Source organism: Poecilia reticulata, chromosome 17 (genome assembly GCF_904066995.2).
Source record: "Poecilia reticulata chromosome 17, P_reticulata-male-v2, whole genome shotgun sequence".
Lineage (NCBI taxonomy): Eukaryota > Metazoa > Chordata > Actinopteri > Cyprinodontiformes > Poeciliidae > Poecilia > Poecilia reticulata.
The window spans coordinates 6428002-6448690 of NC_088846.1; the positions used below are offsets into that span (position 1 = coordinate 6428002).

Sequence of the window (20689 nt, forward strand, 5' to 3'; positions counted from 1 at the left end):
AGAAGGAACCTGCCCAGGACCCCATTCCGGCAAGAACCACCACTGCCCTGTCGGTCAGTAAAATGTGACTCAGAAATGTCCCTGCTTTACAGAACCATACACGAGGCTCTGCAGAAGCTAGCCCTCTTGGTCCAACACAGCAAAGACGGCGACGGAGGAGCGACTCCTACCAAGTACAGTTTTCTGCTGACGCATCTCTGCCAACACTTCCCACTGTCCCCGCCTCGTTCTGCTAATAACTTCTTGCTTATCCTGTTTGTCTCGTTCACAGTGCTGACACGTCAAGTGAGTCGACAGTTTAATATCGTTTCTCCGTTGACGTCACCGGTACTCTCTCCCTTACACTGATAACGGTGAAGCTAAAACGAGGGCACTCACACACACATCACCTAGGGTCCTCTGCAGTCTAAACACAACTTGGAGACTTTTTTTTTTTTTTTTTTTTTAACGTGTGATGGAAAACAGTTCGGCGGGGAGCGTTTTATCTCCCGTGACTTGTAGACGAGAGGGTGTTGCATGTTTTACAGACCGGCAGTTCAAAGTTGATGTGACTTGCGTATCATTCTTGTTTTTATCTAGGTTTCTTGTGCGTGGTTGAGGAGCCTCCGTATCCGTAAGTGTTGGTTCCGTCTAGTCAGAGGGAGAAACTGGAATCTCTTTGAACATTGTTTATAGTAGTGAAGCACTCAGGATTTTTCATTCCCCATAAAGAATCTTCCCTAAACTGTACTTAAAGCATCTTTCTTTGTTTTTAATTTATTGTGACAGGGAACAGGAGATTGACTTCACAGAGATGGAGCTGCTTCCCCCTCCTCCTCTATATGCCGATACCCTCTGATCAAGATGGAGGCCGTAGTGTGTACTAATTGGGAAAAACAATTTGTTTGATTTATCTTTACTAGGATTATAATTTCACAATGGTTTGAACACTTATTTTCTTTAAATGCACTCTAAAAAGTTGATGCTGACGCACACGGTTGATGATTGCACTGGATTTGGGCAGAAATAAAAGGTTATTTGTGATTGCTTAACGTTCTGACAGTGGTTATGAGATTGTTCTCAATTTTTTTCCATGTTGCATAAAATAAATCCCATTGATTCTTCTCAATTGCACTCCTTACATTTCCCGTTTAGCTGACTCATTTTGAAACAACTTAACTGACCGGGATTTTAGAAGGGGGGGGAATCCCATTCAAGACTTATTCAAAAGTGTGGGGGAAAACTGCAACATCACTGGCCTAAACAAATACCAAGCCCTCCACTTTATTGAAATCTGGACAAACGAAAGCGAAATCCATCTTTTGACTGACTGCGCTCTGTGAAATCCCCTCTGGATGCTGCTGTGTTGACTCCTGCATCCTTAAGCAAGTCGGGTGTGTGGGGGGAGGGGGGGAAAGTCCGCGCGGAGGAAAATATCCATATGGTATTAATTGGTGAAAACGGGGCGTGGGGGAAGAGTTGAATAGGGGCGTGGTTTAAGTGGGAGTCTGTCAGACTTGAAACAGCCAAAAGGAAGAGAAGAAAGGATGGTGAGAACAGAAGAAAGCGCCGAACTGTAGTCGTAGAAAGTCGGGCGGGGGGGAAAAGTACTGAAAAGTGAGAGGAGAACCCAGCGCGCGAGCCCAACTGACTCATGCCGAACGGCTAGAGACGATCTTTGAAAAGCAACAACCGGATTCCTCCTTTCGAATAGAATCGCATAGATAAAGGGTTTTAAATGCAACGCTGTGTGAAGATCATGGCAGCCGACACGAAGAGTTCACTGGGCAGCAATATCTGCACCAACCGCGGCCGGAGAAAGCTGCTGGTCGCTGTGGATCTCTTCTGCTTCTCCATAGGTAACCACAGCTCGCATATACTACTGTTTATATACAACGTGTGATATTACGAAGTGTCATGTGACCGTGTAATATAATGAAAGTTTAAAAGCACTACGTGTTATGATTTTAACATCAACTATTGAATGTCGATTCAAGCAAACTTATTGGCTGATTATGGCTGAAAAATGTCTCACGAGAACAAGTGCTTCTTATCAGTCGATATCGGTAATTAACGTTTTATTTTAATGCTGCCAAATTGGTGAGATGACGTTTCCGATTTAATTTCCAGCTGTTGTACTCATTTTCTTCTTTCACTCTGTATTTTTTTAATTTCTATTTTTAAGGAGTTACCTGAAACCGTTGCTGCTATTCAACAGGTTGTTGCTAGGTAACCAAAGACACAGTTAGTTGACCTCGCCAACCTTGTTTAGCTGCTGTATAGATTCCCAGAATGCTGTTCAGTTCTAATTCAGAGTTCAGTGAAATTACTGAATATATGTAACGCATATTATGTTGATATTTATCACATGTCTACCATCACATATATTTGATTTATTGCCTCGCCCTACTTGGCAGCTGTTTACAGTTTTCAAACTTAGTGTTTACAGAGCTAGAATCTCATTCGGTTCAATCAAATTTTATGAAGATTACAGGCTTCATTTCAATTTACTTCACTTCTGGTTCCCATTTTGGTCAGTCGACCCTAATGAAATATGACGGCTTAATGTCCCCCAGTCAAACCCGCTTAATTAAGCGCACATTATTTGACAAGTCATACAACAGACTGGGTAATGGAGTCCAATATTGTTGAATTGTTCAGCTGAGTTTTTATTTCTCTGCCTTTCTCAACCTCAGAAGTAAAGAGAAACTTCTTAAATCTTTTCCAACAACAGGGATTTAATTGACCATCCTGGATAATTTTATTTTAAAAGAACACGTTTACAAGCGATAGTATATAAATAATGGGAAATACATGTGATTCAGCCATCACATGTTTGACTTTTAAGTATTTTACTTTAATATATTGTAATGGCTGATTTTAAGTTCCAATTGTAAACTCCAATAAGAGTTATGATTGGTGCATAATTGTGGGTCTTGAAGCAGCTACAAATTAAAACCAAACTCCAGTCAGACTCGGAAGCTCCATTTTAACCCACAAAATAATGTTTTTATCTTTTCCAAATATTACATGAATTCCTTGTGTTCTGTTTCTCCTTGGTCCCAGAAAATGGGTTGGCTTAGAGGAAACCCACTAATGAACTGTTCCAGCATTTCGTCCCTCTCCACCCACACCTGTAACCATACGAACCTCTGTTTTTTATTTTTTACTTAAATTTTTTTTTTCCCAGAATGGCTCAAATTCCTCACAGCAACAGGAATGCTTCAGATGTGAACATCTGCTGAACTTTACGCTGTGCGTCTGGCTTAAGTGGTTATTTACCAGACCAATGTGGGTGTTAAAAATCTCACAACAGCTGCTGGTAGATTTAGTTTTTGATGCTGAAATATTTTAGAAACTAAAATGATTTACCTCGTCCTTCATACTAATTGATGCTTGATGTAACCATATGTCCATAATGTGTTGAAATGTCAGAGTGAAGCCACAGTTGCAAGCCAGATGTTAAAAATAACGCTGTTCCATCTTCCTGGCAAATCCACTGACTGTTTTACAATCCTGTAGAAAAATTTTAAATACATTTTTTAATTTTTTGTCATGTGCTATGTTTAGAGTCAGGCTAGTTTTTATCTCTGTGGAGGGTAAATCTCCATCATTTGTTCCATAAACATCACAGAGAGAAACTTGTCAACAAACCAGCAGTGTGTTTCTGTCTAAAGATGTCGGGTTAAAGAGTCTGACCGCAAGTAGGAAACTGTGGGCCACAACTAGCAATCTCCTTGGTCCGCTCACGGCGCAGTTACTCCTGCCTCCAAGGACGTTATTTGGTTGTTTTATGGCGTTCCAGCTCCCCGCCTCTGTGTAGATCAGTAAAGATGAAAGTTTTCTGATGGGAAAATGTCATCCTGACTCGGATCTGACGTGAAAACATTTCTGTTTACATTAGACTGCGGAAGGTGGATATAGTGTTTCCCAATTAATCTTCTAATGGCGTTCAAGTGGATGGCCCATAAGCCAAACATGCAAGCAAAGATACTCATACCATTAAACATTTATGAAGTTTGTCATTTGAGAAAGATCTTGAAAGGTTAGTTTGCAAATTCAATTTTTTTTTTACACAGTCTGGTTCTAACCAGACAACTCAGAACCGTCACTTGAGGAACACACCATGTAGCTGACTAAAACGTCTCTCATTGTACACCTGAACAAACAAAATTTGTTCAACTTGTACGTTGGAAAAATGTCACCAGCAGGTGACCTTTCTATCTATGTGATTTCTATCCATCAAGCTCGTTTGGCTCGTCTTGTTTCCCCGTAACGCTGTGGAAACATGAGCGAAGTTTTACCTCAGACTCAGCTGTGGTACAACTGGTTATTTGAAGGCACAGCTGAAAGTTTCAAAACAGCCACATCATTGTGTGTATGTATACGTTTGTGTGCGTGTGTGTGCGCGCACGTAGGGCTCAGACATGTTCACGCACTCCACCGCAGACTGCAAGCAATCAAGTGGAAAATGTTTGTTTTTACAGTCACATCTTGGTGTTTCGCTGAATGCCTCCAGCACATGTTGAGCATTTTCCACAGACGACATAAGAACCTTGTGAGGCACTGAAGAACCCATCAACACCCCTCATCATTTGATTGTTTTATGTTGAGACTAGGTTTGGGCCAAGAGAAACATACCTGAAGACAAAATAGAAATGTTTAACATGATTAACTTGCTTTTTTTTATTTAACTTGCAGAAAACCAACAGTTACACCTGCTGATGCTTAAAATGTAGAATATTAATTATAGCTGGGTATGATAAAGAATTTCTGAGATGTCAGGCTTTGAGGACTTTCATAGCATGAAGCTGCGGTTGCAGAACAAAAGGGGCGTGGCTTACTAATCGTAGCATTCATCAGCATAAGACAGCTCTGAACTTTGCATCACAATACTCACCCCCAGCTACCTAAATGCATCCAGTCCTTTAAACAAAAACAAATTGCTTTCAGGTCACAGTGGCTCCGGGTTAATGACTATACTGTGGCGTATAAATTATTGGTTGGTCTTCTTCAAACCGTCACGTTTTATCTGGACATTTTAGTTGATGCCAAAAACATGTAGATCTCTGAACAAAAGGATAATCTGAATGGGGGTTATAGAGGAACCCAACTCAGACAAGCTTGTATTTACTTGTTAATTAGTGGGGCTCAGCAGACATGCTAACTTTCCAATTGTAATTTTAAATGGTTACCTTTAAAAATCACAGTGAGTTGCCATCTTTTAATTCTCTACTCATTAAATGCATCTAAACAAATAAAACGCTCTCCAAATTTTCCATTGTTTGGATTCATGAATTCATTTATTTTTACTCGGTTTCAAAACTACCACTAACATTACAAAGTAGTAGTCTAAATTGGTCAAAATCAGAATTGGCGAGTCTGAGCTCAAGACAAATTGGAAATCTGTGTAAGCCACAAAAAGTCAGATAGGCACATCCTTGAAAATGCTCCGTTTTCTGAAATAAAATTTTTTTCTACACAGCTGAATTTGTAATTATTTGTACGTTGATCTGGTTGTTGAACCATGACTAAGTCGGGCTCCTGGTTGAACGAACCAAACTTGTCAGAGAACAACCCATGCTGATATGAAGGACTCAACTTTTTCTTTGCCGTTTTAAATCCACCTTCTCAGCATTTTGTCTTGCTAGTGTTGTCTTAGACGTCGAGCTAATGCCGGAAAACCTGCCCACACCTGCTGACAGGTGTTGACGTTGGCGCGACCGGCTCTCACCACCGCCCTCTGATGTTTCATGCGGGCTCGACTGAAGCGGGCAGGAGGGGAAAATCCCAGGACGCCGTGCTCATTGCTGATGCTGCAGTGTCAGGCGGATGCCAGGGGTCATGGCACCCGAGTCAGGAGGGAGAAGCAAAAACAGCCGAATGCCTGTAACCCAGGATCTGACTGCGACCTTCTGTTTCTTGTCATTCTTCCTCCCTTCACCCTGTTTCCAAGAAGTCGTCTACTGTGCTTGGTCATTTTAAGGTTCATTTAAAAGCCACGGACTCGTGAATTCATCAATGCGTTTGCCAGACCTTTCTTCTCTTTGAATCTCTGCCCTCCGAACGCCTCTGGGCTTGTGGTTAGTCTGAGTCTGAGTGAATGGGTTTAAAGGGGTTGCAGAGGTCTTTTCTCCGTCATATCAGCAGTCTGGAGAGCCTCCTGTGTTGTTCTCTTCAGAGACGGATAAACCAAACCGTTGGGGGATTTGACATTCAGGAGTAAGCGCACTGTAAAACGCGGTATGTTTTGACAGCTACAGGCCCATTAAGACGTCCCGCCCGATTTCTTTTTTTTTTCCTCCGGTACAGCTTCAGAGCGGAATGTCGCTCCGGTGTAGGTATTTGTTTGAAGAGTGGCTGAAAGTTAATAACGTGAACCCTGCTGAACGTGGAAGGCCGAGCGGCATTCTGGATTTCCCAGAGCGCCAGAACTCTGTAACCTGAACTCGGCCCAGCTGGACCTTGAAAACCACAACTTAGCAGTTCTGTGTATGTATGGCTGTGTGTGTGTGTGTGTGTAATTGGTTGGGTATATCAGGTTGAGGGGCTCAGCAAGTCAAGCATGTGTTGACATTCAGTCTAAGAAATGGCCCCCGCCACCCTCCCCAACACCGCCAGTCTGCTTGTTTTTCTTTATATCTGCAGATCGCAGTCGACTTGAAAGCCCAGCGTCACTTTGAAGTGCAGTGGAAGCATATTTTCCCTGTTCTGTCTTGAGATTTGAGGGCCTCTCCTGGGTACCTCAGTTACCCCGGGATATCAAAGTCCTCCATCGCTGCCTCTTGAGATCGAGGAAATAAGCTGTCCATATTGGCTCTTGGCTAAGTTACATCCAGTCTGTTTGTTGTCAGCAGATAAGAACAGATCTTTTCGCTACTTCAAGTGGTGAAAGACACTAAATCGATCAGACACAAACACCCACAAGGCGTCTTCAAAAGACCCTTTTAAGGTCTACCTCAAAGCCGCGACCGGAAATATAGCGCCACTCAAGGTGTTTTGATTGTTTTTTTTTCTTTTCCGGTTTAGCAAACACTTGACATAGTTCGGTGTTAGAAACTGGAATGATAACTGCCATGGGTTAAAATTGCACAGTTTCACTAATTCATAACCATGCGTGTATTTAAGCAAAAATGTGGAATTAACAGGTTACCTTTAGTAATTATTTTAAATGTTTCTGTATTCTGCTAATATAAAAAAACTAATTTACAAATGTGGTGTTTCCATAAAATAAGAAATTTAAAAGGTTTTTAATGCAGTAAGTCATTTAAAAACCATGGCAGCGACGAATGTAAATGGTTACATTGATCAACCGTCAGAGCAAACATTAGTATCTTATATTTAGGAATGGCTATGTAAGTGACATTTTGGGGAAATTGCATTTGGTGGCTTTACAAAGGAGCATTGCAAATTGACCCCCAAAACAGTATCATCCTCCTACTACTTCCTGTCCTCTTCGTTTTTGCCAGTAGTAACATCTGGCTGATGTTACTACATCAGCCAGTTGTAGTCTGGCTGATGTAGATTCAACCCGAGTCGTTGAATCTATTCAACGACTCGGGTTGAATAGATTTTGATCCACCTCATCCTAGCTCAGGATTAATTTTTTTTTTTTTTGATTCGTTTCCATTAATCACAAACTTTTCATAATTTCAATTTGTCCAATACTATGCTTGAAGGAAAATCTTTTCTACTGCTTTCCTCCACAGAGTTTTGGAAAAACTGGTACTTCAGCATTTTCACTGCGCTCTCATTGAAATGAATGGAATAGGACAAAATAAATAGTTTTGATCTTAATATTCTGTGGAATTTTCTTATTTTAATTGCAATGGTGTTCAGTTAAACTTATGAAGATGCTGTCCTCGGAGCTCCTGAAAGCGGTTTGTATTTTCTCTCCCAAGTTAAGCGTTTATATAAATATATATATTATAAATATGTTCTGAAAAAACCTGCCTCACCTTGCACTCATGTATCTGTCCAACTATGCAGTGATTCTTGTGGGCATACTTTTGGAAAAGTCTTTCTGGCCGCCTTACCGGAGGGGGTTCTTCTGTGACGACGAGAGCATCAGATTTCCCTATAAGAACAGCACGGTGCCCACTTCTATTCTGATAGCTACGAGCATCTGTCTGCCCCTGTTCTCTGTAAGTCCTGGTGTGGTAAAAGCAGGAGGGTGAGGGGGAAGCCTGTCGGAGCGCGCTCAGTTCGCCAGTGGCTGGATTTTTCACATCACGCACTCATTTGATGGCTTCCACAGGCTCTGAGTCACACGCGGTGGTTATGTCCCATTGACTGCAAATCATGTATGCAGCACATTACTTGTCCACCAGTTTCCACTGTTTGATTCAAATCCTGGTCTTCAGTGTACATTCATTTTACCAAACGCATACAAAATCGGCTGTTTATTCATGAAGAAAAATATCTAAAAATATGAATTGTCCCAAATTGAAATAATTTTTTTTTTGCTTTCCCTACCAATATTTTTTATATCTAAGACATTCAAATTACAGTCCTACATGAAGAGAATTTGTTAAAAAATGAGAGAAATGATAAATCCTCATATTAGGGTCATGAAATGAGACAAAGTATTTTTATTTTTACCAACAGAGTGAAGGTTTGACGGCCAACAAAATGTGTTTCAAAGAGTCTAATCAGTGCAGAATAATCTACTGTACCGTTGTATTTGAGTCCGTTATGGTTAGCCAATTCCTTTTTTAGAATTTGGCTAATTTACTACAGAAATTTTAGCTAATTCTTTAGAATGTGGCTAATTCCAAAAAAACATTTTTATAAATCTCAAATTGTGTTTTAAAGAATTTTGTGTAGGACTAAGGTTTTGAACCAGAGAAGCCAACACCAACTAGTGTTGTTAGCAGCTAACCGTTAGCCACTTGGGTATTCCGGCCTTGCTAACAAATGTTTAATAGCACTTCCCATTCTTTTTTTTCTGCCTACTCAAAATGCTGAGTCAGTAAAGTGTTCATGATGTGACTCCTTAAGTTTTTAACTCTAGAGCCACTTCCCTTCTTGCTATAAGGGTCTAAAACAGCTAAAACAAGCTGTCAAGCTTAAATTGCACAACTTTGGATCCTACGATAATGGAATTTTCTCCATGCAATTTAATTTTCTACAATTAAATAAGGATATGTGCATCTTAAAGCAATTTCACTAAATGTTTTTACTAAGCAGATGGATTCCCACTGATTCAAACTCATCCATACCATTAGGGGTTATTTTTTTACTTTTATGAGGCAATTTCTGAGCCCAACTTGGACAACTTGCTGCTTATTATAATTAGAGTAACAGACGTTCAAATTCAGTCCCGAGGCAAAACCACACGCTCAAATTTGCAGCTTATTTGTCAAATGTCCCTTATAAAATGAGAGCTTCTCAGAAACATTCGGCTCAACAGAACGATTCCTTGCAGAAAACAAAAACAGCTGTAAGGTAAAGCATCCTCGATCTTCAGTTGACAGGCTGAATCATGACCCCGAGTCGGATCCTTCGGTAAACAACTGGCCAATTAGCAGTCATTACTTTATTAGTCACAGATAACAGCCACAGAACGAACTGAGCCAGCTCCGGCTGTTCTCTTGTCATCCCTGCTTGCCACCACTGCCTCTGTGATTTGCGTGTCATTAACCTAGCACCTCCATCTCGCTCTCTCTCACCCACCACCCACCCATCCACCTCTTCCGTCTTCCCCATTTGCTTCCCTTCCCTTCTCTTCCACTCCATTCCCATCCCGTCCCTACCTCCTCTCCGTCATCTCTGTGCCACTCACTGGCCCTCTACACGCTAGCCGGCCTGCCTTTCTTGGTACGGAAAGGCAGGCCTTTCCGTACCAAGAAAGGGTACGGCTGTTCAGCCGTACCGTAGAGGGTTTTACTGCGACGATGAATCCATCAGGTACCCGGCCAAAAGCAGAGAGATCGTTAGCGACACTCTGCTTAGCGCGACAGGCATTCTAATCAGCATCCTCTCTGTAAGTCACCTCACTCTCATCACTAATGTCATCTTCACTCCTCGGGTTTCAGCGCCGCTCACAAGTACTAGCAGCACCTGTGGTAGCCGTGTGAATTCTCATGCTAATCTTTTTATTATTATTCCTGTTTGCGGTTTATGCTATTTCATGTTTTCTGTCTACAACAATGATTTAAACATATATGCAATCTGTCCAATCAGCTACAGCTGCTCATGTTTGCCTCAAAGCGTACCTGCAGCTCAATCCATAGTTTTTTCAGGAACGTAGTAAAAGCAATTTTTTTATCACAATGAAAATAAAATATTCCAACAAATGTAAAAGCATCAAATTTATTTTTATTTTACCAGATATTACCGGTTCCACAATTATTGGCACCAATTAAACTGTAAAACATTTCAATTTGTGTCCTTCTCTTTAGGTTTTAAAGTGTCAAAGATATTTTAATGAGTAATCAATGATGTATTGATACTCCAATACATAAAGATGATGGGAATAGGCTTCCCTTGGCTATCCTTGAAAATGAGAAGGACAAGAGAACAAGCTGTTGGTAAGACACTTTTGTTGATCTTCATAAAATCAGCGAATGGATAGAAGCACTTGCTAAAACTATCCAATGATTTGGGGATTATTACAAACAAATACTTTTTAAAACAAAAGAAAAGTACCATTTATGCAAGTTTTTGAACACTTCTAGATGAAGGGCTGCTAATAACACAGGCATAAACATGCTTGCTTCAAACAACGTTTTGGAACTTTTATCTCCCGTTTCGGGGCTTCGAGGGAACAAACTCAGATTATCCTGAATGATGCGACTCTTCTCCACACCTGGGCCATCAGCCAGAGCCGCTGCCTCCAGAGCATTCCAGATGAGAACGAACCGACAACACTCTCACCCGAGTTTTCCCTAGAGGAAGCAAGATGACTAAAGTGATTAGGACTTTCACAGTAAAGTGAAGTTTGGAGTAGTTTGGAGGACTCTACTGAGAGAAAGCTGAGCATCTTCAACCCAGAGTCTGGTAATTAAACTCATTACTGTTGGAACTCGTGCAGTTTTGTTCAAGCGTCTCTCACCAGGCTGCTTTTGACAGATACAGCAATAAAGAAGAAAATTACAAGACAAGTTTTTTTTTTCCGTCTAAAGACAACAACTCGTACTTCAGGACTCAGCCGCTCCATGGAAACCGAAATTAAACTCCAGCTTTTGTAAGAACTCAGCAGCGACCGCGCCGAGTAGACGGAGCCTCCCCAAGCGTGTAGTTAGTGCTTACAAAACACTACTCCCCCCTCCTCCCCCAACACCTCGGTAGCCACAGAGTAATACATTCACAACCACAGATGGGTGGTTTGTGTGCAAACAGATTCCCGCAGCTCCCAGCCCCAAAACATAAGGCCCGTTTAAAAACTTAAATGTTATACCTCACATAATATGTCCAGTTTTCACCTCGGCCGAGCGACACTGTGAAGGTGCACGTGTTGTGTACCCTGCCCTTCACCTCCTACTGCCCCCCCAGGAGCAGAGAACTGCACAGACCTAAAGCCACATGGGTGAGAAGGAGCCGGCAGGCTGTGTAATTACGGTTGACGCAATGGTTGTTTGGTTAAATACCATAATTGCTGGGGTGGAATTGTGGTGAGGAAAAACAAAAATGGCTATATATTTCATTTTCCCCCAGCAATACATGACTTTTGGATCCATCTCCAACACCCCCCCCGCCCCCCCCCTAGAGAGCTCTGGCCAACATTTGTGTTTTATGAAGCAGAAGAAAAAACAAACTTATTTAGTGCTTCATTGCTCAGAGACGGAGAGCTGGGGGGAAACCGAGAGGTCGTGACCTTTTTGTAGTTCATGTAATTTATGCTGGCCTCTGTCAGGGTGAAAGTAGAAACAATATGCTGTCACTTTTGAAACTTTATCCAAAGAGCAAATCAGCTTCTTTTTTTTTTTCCTCTCTGTTACGGTAAGATTTTCACATCGTCGCCATGTTGCAGACGCCAAATGGCCTTCTCTCTCAAACCATCTCTCCGTCAACTCTGACCAGCTTCTGTTTCCTTTTGGAAGGAAAGCCACTCATCCGTACAGGAAGTGGGCAAATAACAGTTGTCCAGTCAACAGTCTCCTGAATATTCTGTGGATCTTTGCCGCTCCTCCAGAGTTACCCACTAAAATATTGTCTTTTATAACCTATCTCTGTTTTAAACATCACAGCCATATCCCTGTCCGCCGGTGTTCTTTAGACCTTTGCAGAACGACCGGATTTATACTGATTTAAATTAGACACAATTAGACTCCCATTTCCTCCCAAGTAGACTTAAACTCCCAATAAAACCCAACAAATTTCGTGTGACCAAATGTGGAAAGAAGTTCAAGGTGCGTGACGGCTTTCTCGAGGCGCTGCGTGTTCATTACCAAGCAACTCGATTCATCTGTTCGCTCAGTGAAAACCTTCTGCACAAGAGGAACCAGATGTGTTGTCTTTCCTCCAGCTGGGGTAGCTGCATCTGGCTCTAAAGGCCTGTGTGGTGGAAACAACACTTTTTCTTTTTTATCTGCTTGTTAAATCTCCAGTGTTTTCCAGAGCGAGGCTCACTGACCCCCCTCCCCCCCAGCCCCTCCTCGGAAGAATGCGCGATAAATTCGAGATGCTAACGTGAAAACAGCTAGACGTCCGCTTTTTCAGAAAGACCGCCTGTGCGGGGGGAAAAACAAACATGCGCCTGGTGGAATCTGGCCGCCGCCAATCAGACACGTCGCCTAGCTCAGCATTTCCTTGATTAGAACCAGCAGTGACTCCCCCCAACCCTACTCTCCTCCTCATTCCTTTTCTCACTTTTCTGCCTCTCCTCCCTTACTTGCAACACTTATTGTTCCTTCAATCGTATTAGCATATCTTCTTTGCCATTCCATCCTCCCTTCTTGTCATTCTGTACCTTCTGACCTCCCACCACCCCCATCTGTCTCTCACTCCTCCACAGCTTCAATTGTAAACAGCTTGAAGACAACAGAGGAAGATGAGGTTAGGGGGCAGGAAAGGCACTTTTGAGCTCGGACAGCTGCTTAGAGTCATGAATATTCATCTCCTCTTGATTGTTCCCTGCAATGGTCAATGTTCAATGGGGGTTCTTTCATTGTTTTCGCTCAGAGGAAGAGTATAACGGAGTAAAGACAATCAGCAAATTGGCAGCCCTAATGTATAGAAAGCTCAGTACTTCGTTGCAGTCTATCAAAGACCTACATAAAGTGCTGACAAATTAAAATAGATAATTGATACTCAAGCAAACCCCAAGGCTTGTCTCAATTACCAGTCAGTAATTAGTTTAGGTTCTAATTAATGTTTAGGCTGGTTCAATCTGATGATATATGACAAATTAGTACCAATATGTCCAGATTTCTTTACAATACCCTTTGAGCAGATTATACAAAATGACTTTAAATTGTTAACAAAGCAGGTATGAAACATACACCTGCCAGGTCTGAGTTAATGCAGAGTTGGTTTAAAATGTTCTCCATTTTGAACCCCAAAAAAGTCTAGTAGGAAACCAACAAAGCTATGAAACAACAAAGAGGCAAAAAAGCAAAGAGTGGAATGTCCTTCGTTCTTCAGTAGCTCGCGATAACTTCAAAAAGGCCGTTTCACCGACATCCGCTTCCTCTCTCTCCTCTCAGATGATAATAGGTGAAAGCTTCAGGATCTTCTTTCTGAGCGAGGGAACCAAGTCGTTTGTCAGGAACCCCTACTTGGCTGCTTTCTACAAACAGATCGGGATGTTCGGCTTTGGGTGTGGCATCAACCTGTTCTTCACCGACATCGCCAAGGTGTCGATAGGCCGCCTGCGGCCAAACTTTATTGACGTGTGCAAGCCTGACTTCTCCACCATCAACTGCTCCCTGGGCTACATCACGGAGTATAAGTGTCAAGGGCCAGAGAGCGACGTCCGAGAGGCTAGGTATGGTGTGCTAACCCATGGCTCAGTCACCCACAAGCAAATGCCATTGGTTTGGACATTTGTTAAGCGCTACGATGCTAACTGATGAACGTTCTCCTCAGGAAGTCATTCTTCTCTGGACACGCTTCGTTCTCCATGTACACCATGCTCTACCTAGTGGTGAGTTTCTAGATGTTTGTCCTTTTACTCGTTCTGTTCTTTAATAACTTAAATTAAAAAATTTAAAAAAACTTCCTTTGGTCTACAGTTTTACCTGCAGTCTCGCTTAACTTGGAAAGGAGCCCGCCTGCTGCGCCCATTGATCCAGTTTACCCTCGTCATGATGTCCTTCTACACTGGCCTGACCCGGGTGTCCGACCACAAGCACCACCCCACCGACATCCTGGCCGGGTTCTTTCAGGGCGCCCTGGTGGCCATCTTCATTGTAAGTCGTCACACTTTTCTATAAAGATATCCAAATTATAACAGCAGATAAAATATTTCATTTTTATCTAATGAAATATTTCTTACATTGCAAACCTTAAGATTTTTTTTATTTCTGTACAGTTCAGAACAGCATAAAGAAGTGGTTAGAAATTAAAGAAACAAATTGACCTAAAAAAAAAAAAAACGTATAAAAACAGTTTAAATAAAATAAGGTTTGATTATGTTTTCTTTTATAGGTCTACAGACTTATCTGAAATTCCCTGGAGTTGTGTTTTAGAAAAATATACAGGAAAGATTTTGCTGCTATGATTTTGCTGATGTTTTATGTATACAAAAGTGAAGGTATAATAAGTTTGTGCTTCTGCCTACACTTTTCGGTTTACACTTTGCGTTTGTGCCATTGACAGGAATTTAAATATTGTTTACTTCTGCACAAGGTGTGGGTTTTTTTCAGCACTGTGTCATTTTTGTTACCTGTATATGTAAATAACCAAAAATAGTTATTATAATTATTTTCTAGGACTTTTAGAGGGTAGCAACAAACAGTAAAGTCGTATCAAGACGTAGCTACAGTTAGCTAAAGACTTTGAGTGCTGTTACAAAACGATCCTTTAAGCCTCGCATCTTTTGTTTTTGACTTCAAAAACCAGCTCAAAAGGATGAAGACGTTAAAAGTACGTAGCTAAATTTGGAAATTCAGAATTGACTTCCTGTAGTACTTTTTCTGAGACCACATGTGCTGAGTAGTAGCACTGTTTTCTCAGTAGAGACACCTACTGTTTAGGAGGAGGACTGCAGCAAGTATTGCGTGTTTGAAGCGCTAGTTTAAACATCACCAATGCTGAGGATATTTGTTAGGTTTTTTTTGTCGTATGTCTATTGGTAGATGTACAAAAGTTAGCAAAGGTTTTAACAAGATCAAAACTGAATATCGAAAATCATGAACAACATTTGTGTGTGTGTGTGTGTGTGTGTGTGTGTGTGTGTGTGTGCGTGTGCGTGTGTGTGTGTGTGTGTTCTAAATTGTCCAAGACATCCACATCAAATTGTAAACCAAACAGGATTACAGATAAGGTATTAGGAGTGAATAACTAGTCACAATCATTAAAAGTGCCATTATAAAATTTTTAAGTAAATAAAAATTTTATTTTTATTTACTTAAATAAATAAAAATATTTATTTTTTTAAATAAATATTTTTAAAAAAATATTTATTTAAAAGGCACATTTATTTATGTGCTTAGCCACATAAATAAATGTGGCTAGGCAGGAAGTTATATTTATATTTTTAGGCCAAGACAAAGAGTAGAAAGTCTTTATTTTTTTTCTGACCAACTGCAAACCTTTAAAAGAATTCCCTCTCTTTCTGCCTGGCAGGTTTTCTATGCGTCCAATTTGCTTCGGGACAAAAGAAGATTGTGCTCTGTGACCCAAATGCCGGTGAAGAAAGATTGCCTTCCTCCAGCAGACATCCGGGAGCAGGGCAACCCTCTCACCATGGTGTAGAAACGAGGCTTAAAACCGACTGCAAGCAAGAAATTAGCAGAACTTTGCCTTTTTTATTATTATATTTCTTCAGCCACTTGTTCTTACTGAATAAAATGGACACTCTGGAAAGTGCAGAAGTGAACCACAAAAAACGGTTAAAGAAAGTTTTGCTTTCTGAATAACTTTTTTTTTTTTTTTTTAAGTTTTTCCCAAAATCTCACAAGACATGTGAATGTGTAGGGAGGTGAGATGAGCTTTTTGTTTTTTTTATGTTACACAAGGAGTATTTGACCTTCTTTTCTGTTATGAAGAACTTTTTGGGGTTTTTTCTGATCAAAAGTCCGGAAACCAAGCAAAAACCTACGAATGGCAGCTGCTAACAAAGCTGTGTGCGGCTTTTCTGCGTTTTGTTTCTCTGGCATGGGAGCTCCACTCATAGCCCTGCTCCTCACTGTGTGACTCATATTTGGACAGAATAAAAAAAAAACAACAACAAATTCCTCTATTTCAGGAAGGATATTGTTTTAGTTTATTACAAGACATTGCATGCGTGACTTTTAAAGCACTATTTTCCTTTGGTATTGTTCGTCACCTCTTTGAACGACGTTTTTGAGAAGCTTTTGGAAAGCTTCACTCTGTGTGTAGTTCAGTGTTCCCTCAGACGTTACAGTTATGTGGAAAATACAGTGACGATGTGGGTGGGCTTTAGATGTGGGCCTCATTCTGCTGGCATGGATGGGCCCCCACTGAGCCGTTTAATGAAATGACATATATGTGCCAGACGAGTGTTCACGTGTTGGGTCAGAGTGTGTGTGTGCGCGCGTATGTGTGTGTGTCTTAAGATGGCTTAGTGTTTTAATGTTGGGTCATATATTTCAGTATTCATCGCCTAAAAGTGTGGCAGAGAAGAGGCACCTGAATGAATGATACAATTTGATTACATTTACCCGATACTTATCATTGGTTTCCTAAAACACTTATGGCTACGTAGCTATGTATGAATGTGTTGCCAGTACAGATGCACTGACCAGTGACTGGCCAGTTGGAAACTCAGAAATCTAGTCCTTTCCAACCAGTGAATGCACCATAACAGAGGCTAATACCATGTTTAGCATGTGAATCTTTGATATCGACGTTATTCAAAGCTAGCCCTGTTCAGTATCAGTGAAATGTTTTAAAACAAGCCGAGAGAAGAACCAAAAGTTCAAGAAGCTAAGGTTAGCTGTATTTGCAATGGAGGGATGCTAGCTGCTCATTCAGGCTGGACTCCCAACACTTCTGAACATATGCGAGTTTTTCCAAGTATGCTAACTACTCTAATCATGCTAACCATTGTAATTTTATGGTAATCTCTGCAATACGGTTATAAAAAGCATAATACTTATAGTAGCTTATGTTGTAAAATCACATAATTGAGATGTCAGTAGAGATGGGCTGACCTGTGACTGACCAGCTGGAGACTCAAAAAGTCAGGCATCGCACTGTAATGAAGGCTAACAGGTTATACAGTTAGCCTGGGACAAGCTTCAACATGGACATTGTTATATGGATCTAGCGGTGTTTGGTATCAGTGACATGTTTTAACCTCGAGTCAGAAGAAGAACCAAAGCTTAAGAAGCTATTTAAAGGTTAGCTGTATTTACTGTGGAGGGATGCTAGCTGCTCTGGACTCCTTTTGGCATTAATACTTCTGGACTTTTTCAAGTATACCAACTACTCTAATCATACTAACCAGTGTAATATCTATGATGCCAAGAACAACTCAGTATTAACTCTATTATTTTCTTCCTGTTTTACTGTGACCCCTTTCTCACACAGAGTGACGTCGCCTCCAATCCAAGTAAAATGGTTCATTTAAAAATAATTAAATGAACCTGACAGCAGGAATTCTTTATTAAAAACAGTTTAAGTGACAAATCAGAATCAACTTAAACTGATATTACTAGATATAGGCTGCTATTATAACTTTTAACCATAGGAACTGCACATTTTAGCCGTTTTTAACTAATATATTTTAGAACCATAGATACAATCTACAAAATGTTAGATTGACAACAGAACTCTGATCTGCGAATCTCTAGATGACATAAACCTGATGTAATACCTGCAGTTTGCTTGCATGACTCCATTGTGAAACATATATAGGAAGCCAGTGCCTTAAAATATCCAGACTCGCTTATAAATAACTAAGACTGCCTCAGAAAGTTCACTGTACCACTACGTGTTGTAAATTGCTGCAAAGTGTGTCCTGTTTGTGTCCTGCAGAAACGCCCACTATGACTCTGTGTTGAGACCTGTGTAAATGTAGAACGTGCTTCTGTGTGAGGCAAACAGCGTCCAGTGAAGTGAATATTAACTTGTATTAAAAATGAGAACGAAGTGGGTCAAAACCAGGCTCCTTCGGTTGTTTTTTTTTTTTTTTTCTGTTTTGTCATAAAAAAAAAACGAAAAAAAAAAAAAGCCTTTTAATATTTTTGTAATGTGAAATTTTATACCATAAAACTGTATTAAAGAAAGGATGTCTTTAATAAAAATACAAAAGGAAAATGAAGTTGAAGGTTTCTTTGTGGTTTTTGTGTTATATTTAAGCAGGCAGCCAACTTTGCGTGTGATGAGGAGATTTTGGGCGTGGGGCAGCGGTAGACTTCCACGAGCCTCTTCCTGTGGGGAAATAGTGAACATTCCAGGTTTTAACCCTGCTCTGCATCGCCCCTCTGGAATAATATAAAGTCCACACAGAACCTATTCCACTGTGCCAGGCTATGCTAACATGTGGACATGCTTAGAAGCTGTACAATTGTGTTTAAGGCCCTGGATTATCCATTTAGACCTCCTTGTGTCCATAAAACGTAGAACAGAATATCCATAGGTTGAATCATACTGCTCAGAGTGTACACGCACACACACGTACACTATCTTAAGCTAACTGTTGTTAGAAACTCAGGCAAATAGCTAACAATAGAGCTGATTAGCTTAATAAAATGTGAAAGTGTGTTTTAGGTGGAAAACTTTTGTTTTAGCTGGAGTGTGTTTTGCCTACAGATCTGTCCAGAGCCTTTAATACATCCATCTCTGACATGACAGACATAATCTTTTAACAAGAGAGTTGAACTACAAACACGCCACCTGAGTAACAGAGTTGACTCCTGCCTAATGACGGTGAAGTATTCGCAGATTTTTTTGTGAACATTTGCGTATTTTGTTTGTACAACATATCTAAAATATACAACAGAAAAAATACAATTTAGGAAGCTGACATATGTAGGTACGGTGCTACTTGACATGCTATTGGCTGGTGTTTACAAGGCAGCCAATCCAGGAGCGCCATTCATTGTCTTTGGCGTTTCATTGGTCACATCCTGAAGAGTGAGGATAAGGAAAACCGTAGACATTATCTTCTGCTGTAGTGCTAAAACGGTTTCCACTGGGCATATTAATGAACATTAAAGTATATTTGGTGTGTCAACTATTAAAATAAAATCATTAAAGCGATTTTAAAAGGGGTGTCAAGTATTTGAGGATTTTAGCTATTCACAGGTAGCTGTGGTCCCTAACCCTTGCAAATTACCCGGGGATCCACTGTATTTTAATAGGATAAAATAAAGGTGCATAAGGTTGAATTTATTAAGGCTTTTCTGTACTTGTCACAACACACCTGCACTTCATTAGACAATACCAGGAGAAAACAGGTCAAACTGCACAACAAAATCTAAACAGAGAAGCAGGAACGAGATTGTAACTCACAAACTCATCTACAGAACTAAATGGTCTGCGAAATAAAACATTTAATACAGGGAAACGGCAAAAGGTTACTTCAAGAAAAACAAACAATACAATAGAAAAAAGAAAACCTCCATTTGGTTGTACCAAGTGATGTAGCCAGTGACGTCATATACATATTTAACAGGAAGTGCTGGGCCGGCCAATCACCTGCTGGGGCCAAACAGTGGTGAGAACAAAAGAAACAAGCAAGTAAGTTACCAGAAATGTAAATTGGAACAAATGAAACATTCATATTTATCTAATGGTTTAACTTTAAAATATGTAGAGCCCAAAAAAGGCTTGGCCGGTGTTCTGAAAAAAAGACAGTGGCATTCTTTGATCTATCCATCAGACAAAAGTCTGAATGATGATTTAACCCCAGAACCCAATATTGTTTTTTTGTGTGTTTTTTTCCAGTCTAACCAGAGAACACGTGTATGAACTCTCTTCATATGAGCCACTAACAAAAACTTGGCAGCATTTATTGTGAAACAGATATACTGCCTCGTCTTTCAGCTTACATTTCTGGTGGCTGTGGTGAGTATTAAAATCTTCAGAAGTTACATCCAGGCTCATGCGGTGACGTGACAGTTTCCCTCTGACTGCCTGGATACTTTTGTTTCATTGACATCATGGCTTTTCAAAGTTAGTATTGAGTTGTTTGATCGATTGTTCCAGGTTATTCTGAACTGACCATGTTCAGACTTTGGAGCTGTACTAAGCCTCTTGTACTTGTGAGCGGCTACGTATGAGGCGTTTTGGGGAAATTGTAGTCAGCACATTTGAACGACACACAACTTTGACGTCGTGAGAGCAACAAACTACAAACCACGAAGAAGACTACTTGCCGCCGCCTCCTCCTTCTTATTCTTATTATAATTATTATTATTCTTTGTGGTTTTCGCCAGTAGTAACATCCGGCTGTTCATGTTCGTGACTCGTGCGAAATACTATACGTCTATATCTTTACGGCTGAAAAACCACCTCATCCCAGCGCAACGTTTTTTTTAATCGAAAAATTTTAGTTGTTTTAATTTTTTTTAAACTTTGTATGCGAATTTCTTTTCGGAATTTTAATTTGCGCAGTTCTAGTGGCTAGTCTCCT

At 40.6% G+C, this 20689-nt stretch overlaps 1 protein-coding gene across 1 annotated transcript; it reads left to right on the forward strand.

Annotated features, from left to right (window-relative positions):
- The first annotated feature begins 1576 nt into the window (after positions 1-1576).
- LOC103478976 (phospholipid phosphatase 3-like) lies at positions 1577-18373 on the forward strand. The gene is made up of 6 exons (XM_081598299.1): positions 1577-1838; positions 7969-8123; positions 13629-13909; positions 14011-14068; positions 14157-14333; positions 15712-18373. The coding sequence occupies exons 1-6, from the start codon at positions 1718-1720 to the stop codon at positions 15838-15840; spliced, it is 921 nt and encodes a 306-aa protein (XP_081454425.1). The 5' UTR covers positions 1577-1717; the 3' UTR covers positions 15841-18373.
- Positions 18374-20689: the final 2316 nt, after the last annotated feature.

Bases quoted from the DNA above. Each gene is read 5' to 3' on its own strand.
- LOC103478976 (XM_081598299.1), top strand. From the start codon at position 1,718: ATGCAACGCTGTGTGAAGATCATGGCAGCCGACACGAAGAGTTCACTG. The intron at 1,839-7,968 runs GTAACCACAGCT...CCAACTATGCAG, and splicing joins TCTCTTCTGCTTCTCCATAG to TGATTCTTGTGGGCATACTT. The intron at 8,124-13,628 runs GTAAGTCCTGGT...CTCTCCTCTCAG, and splicing joins TCTGTCTGCCCCTGTTCTCT to ATGATAATAGGTGAAAGCTT.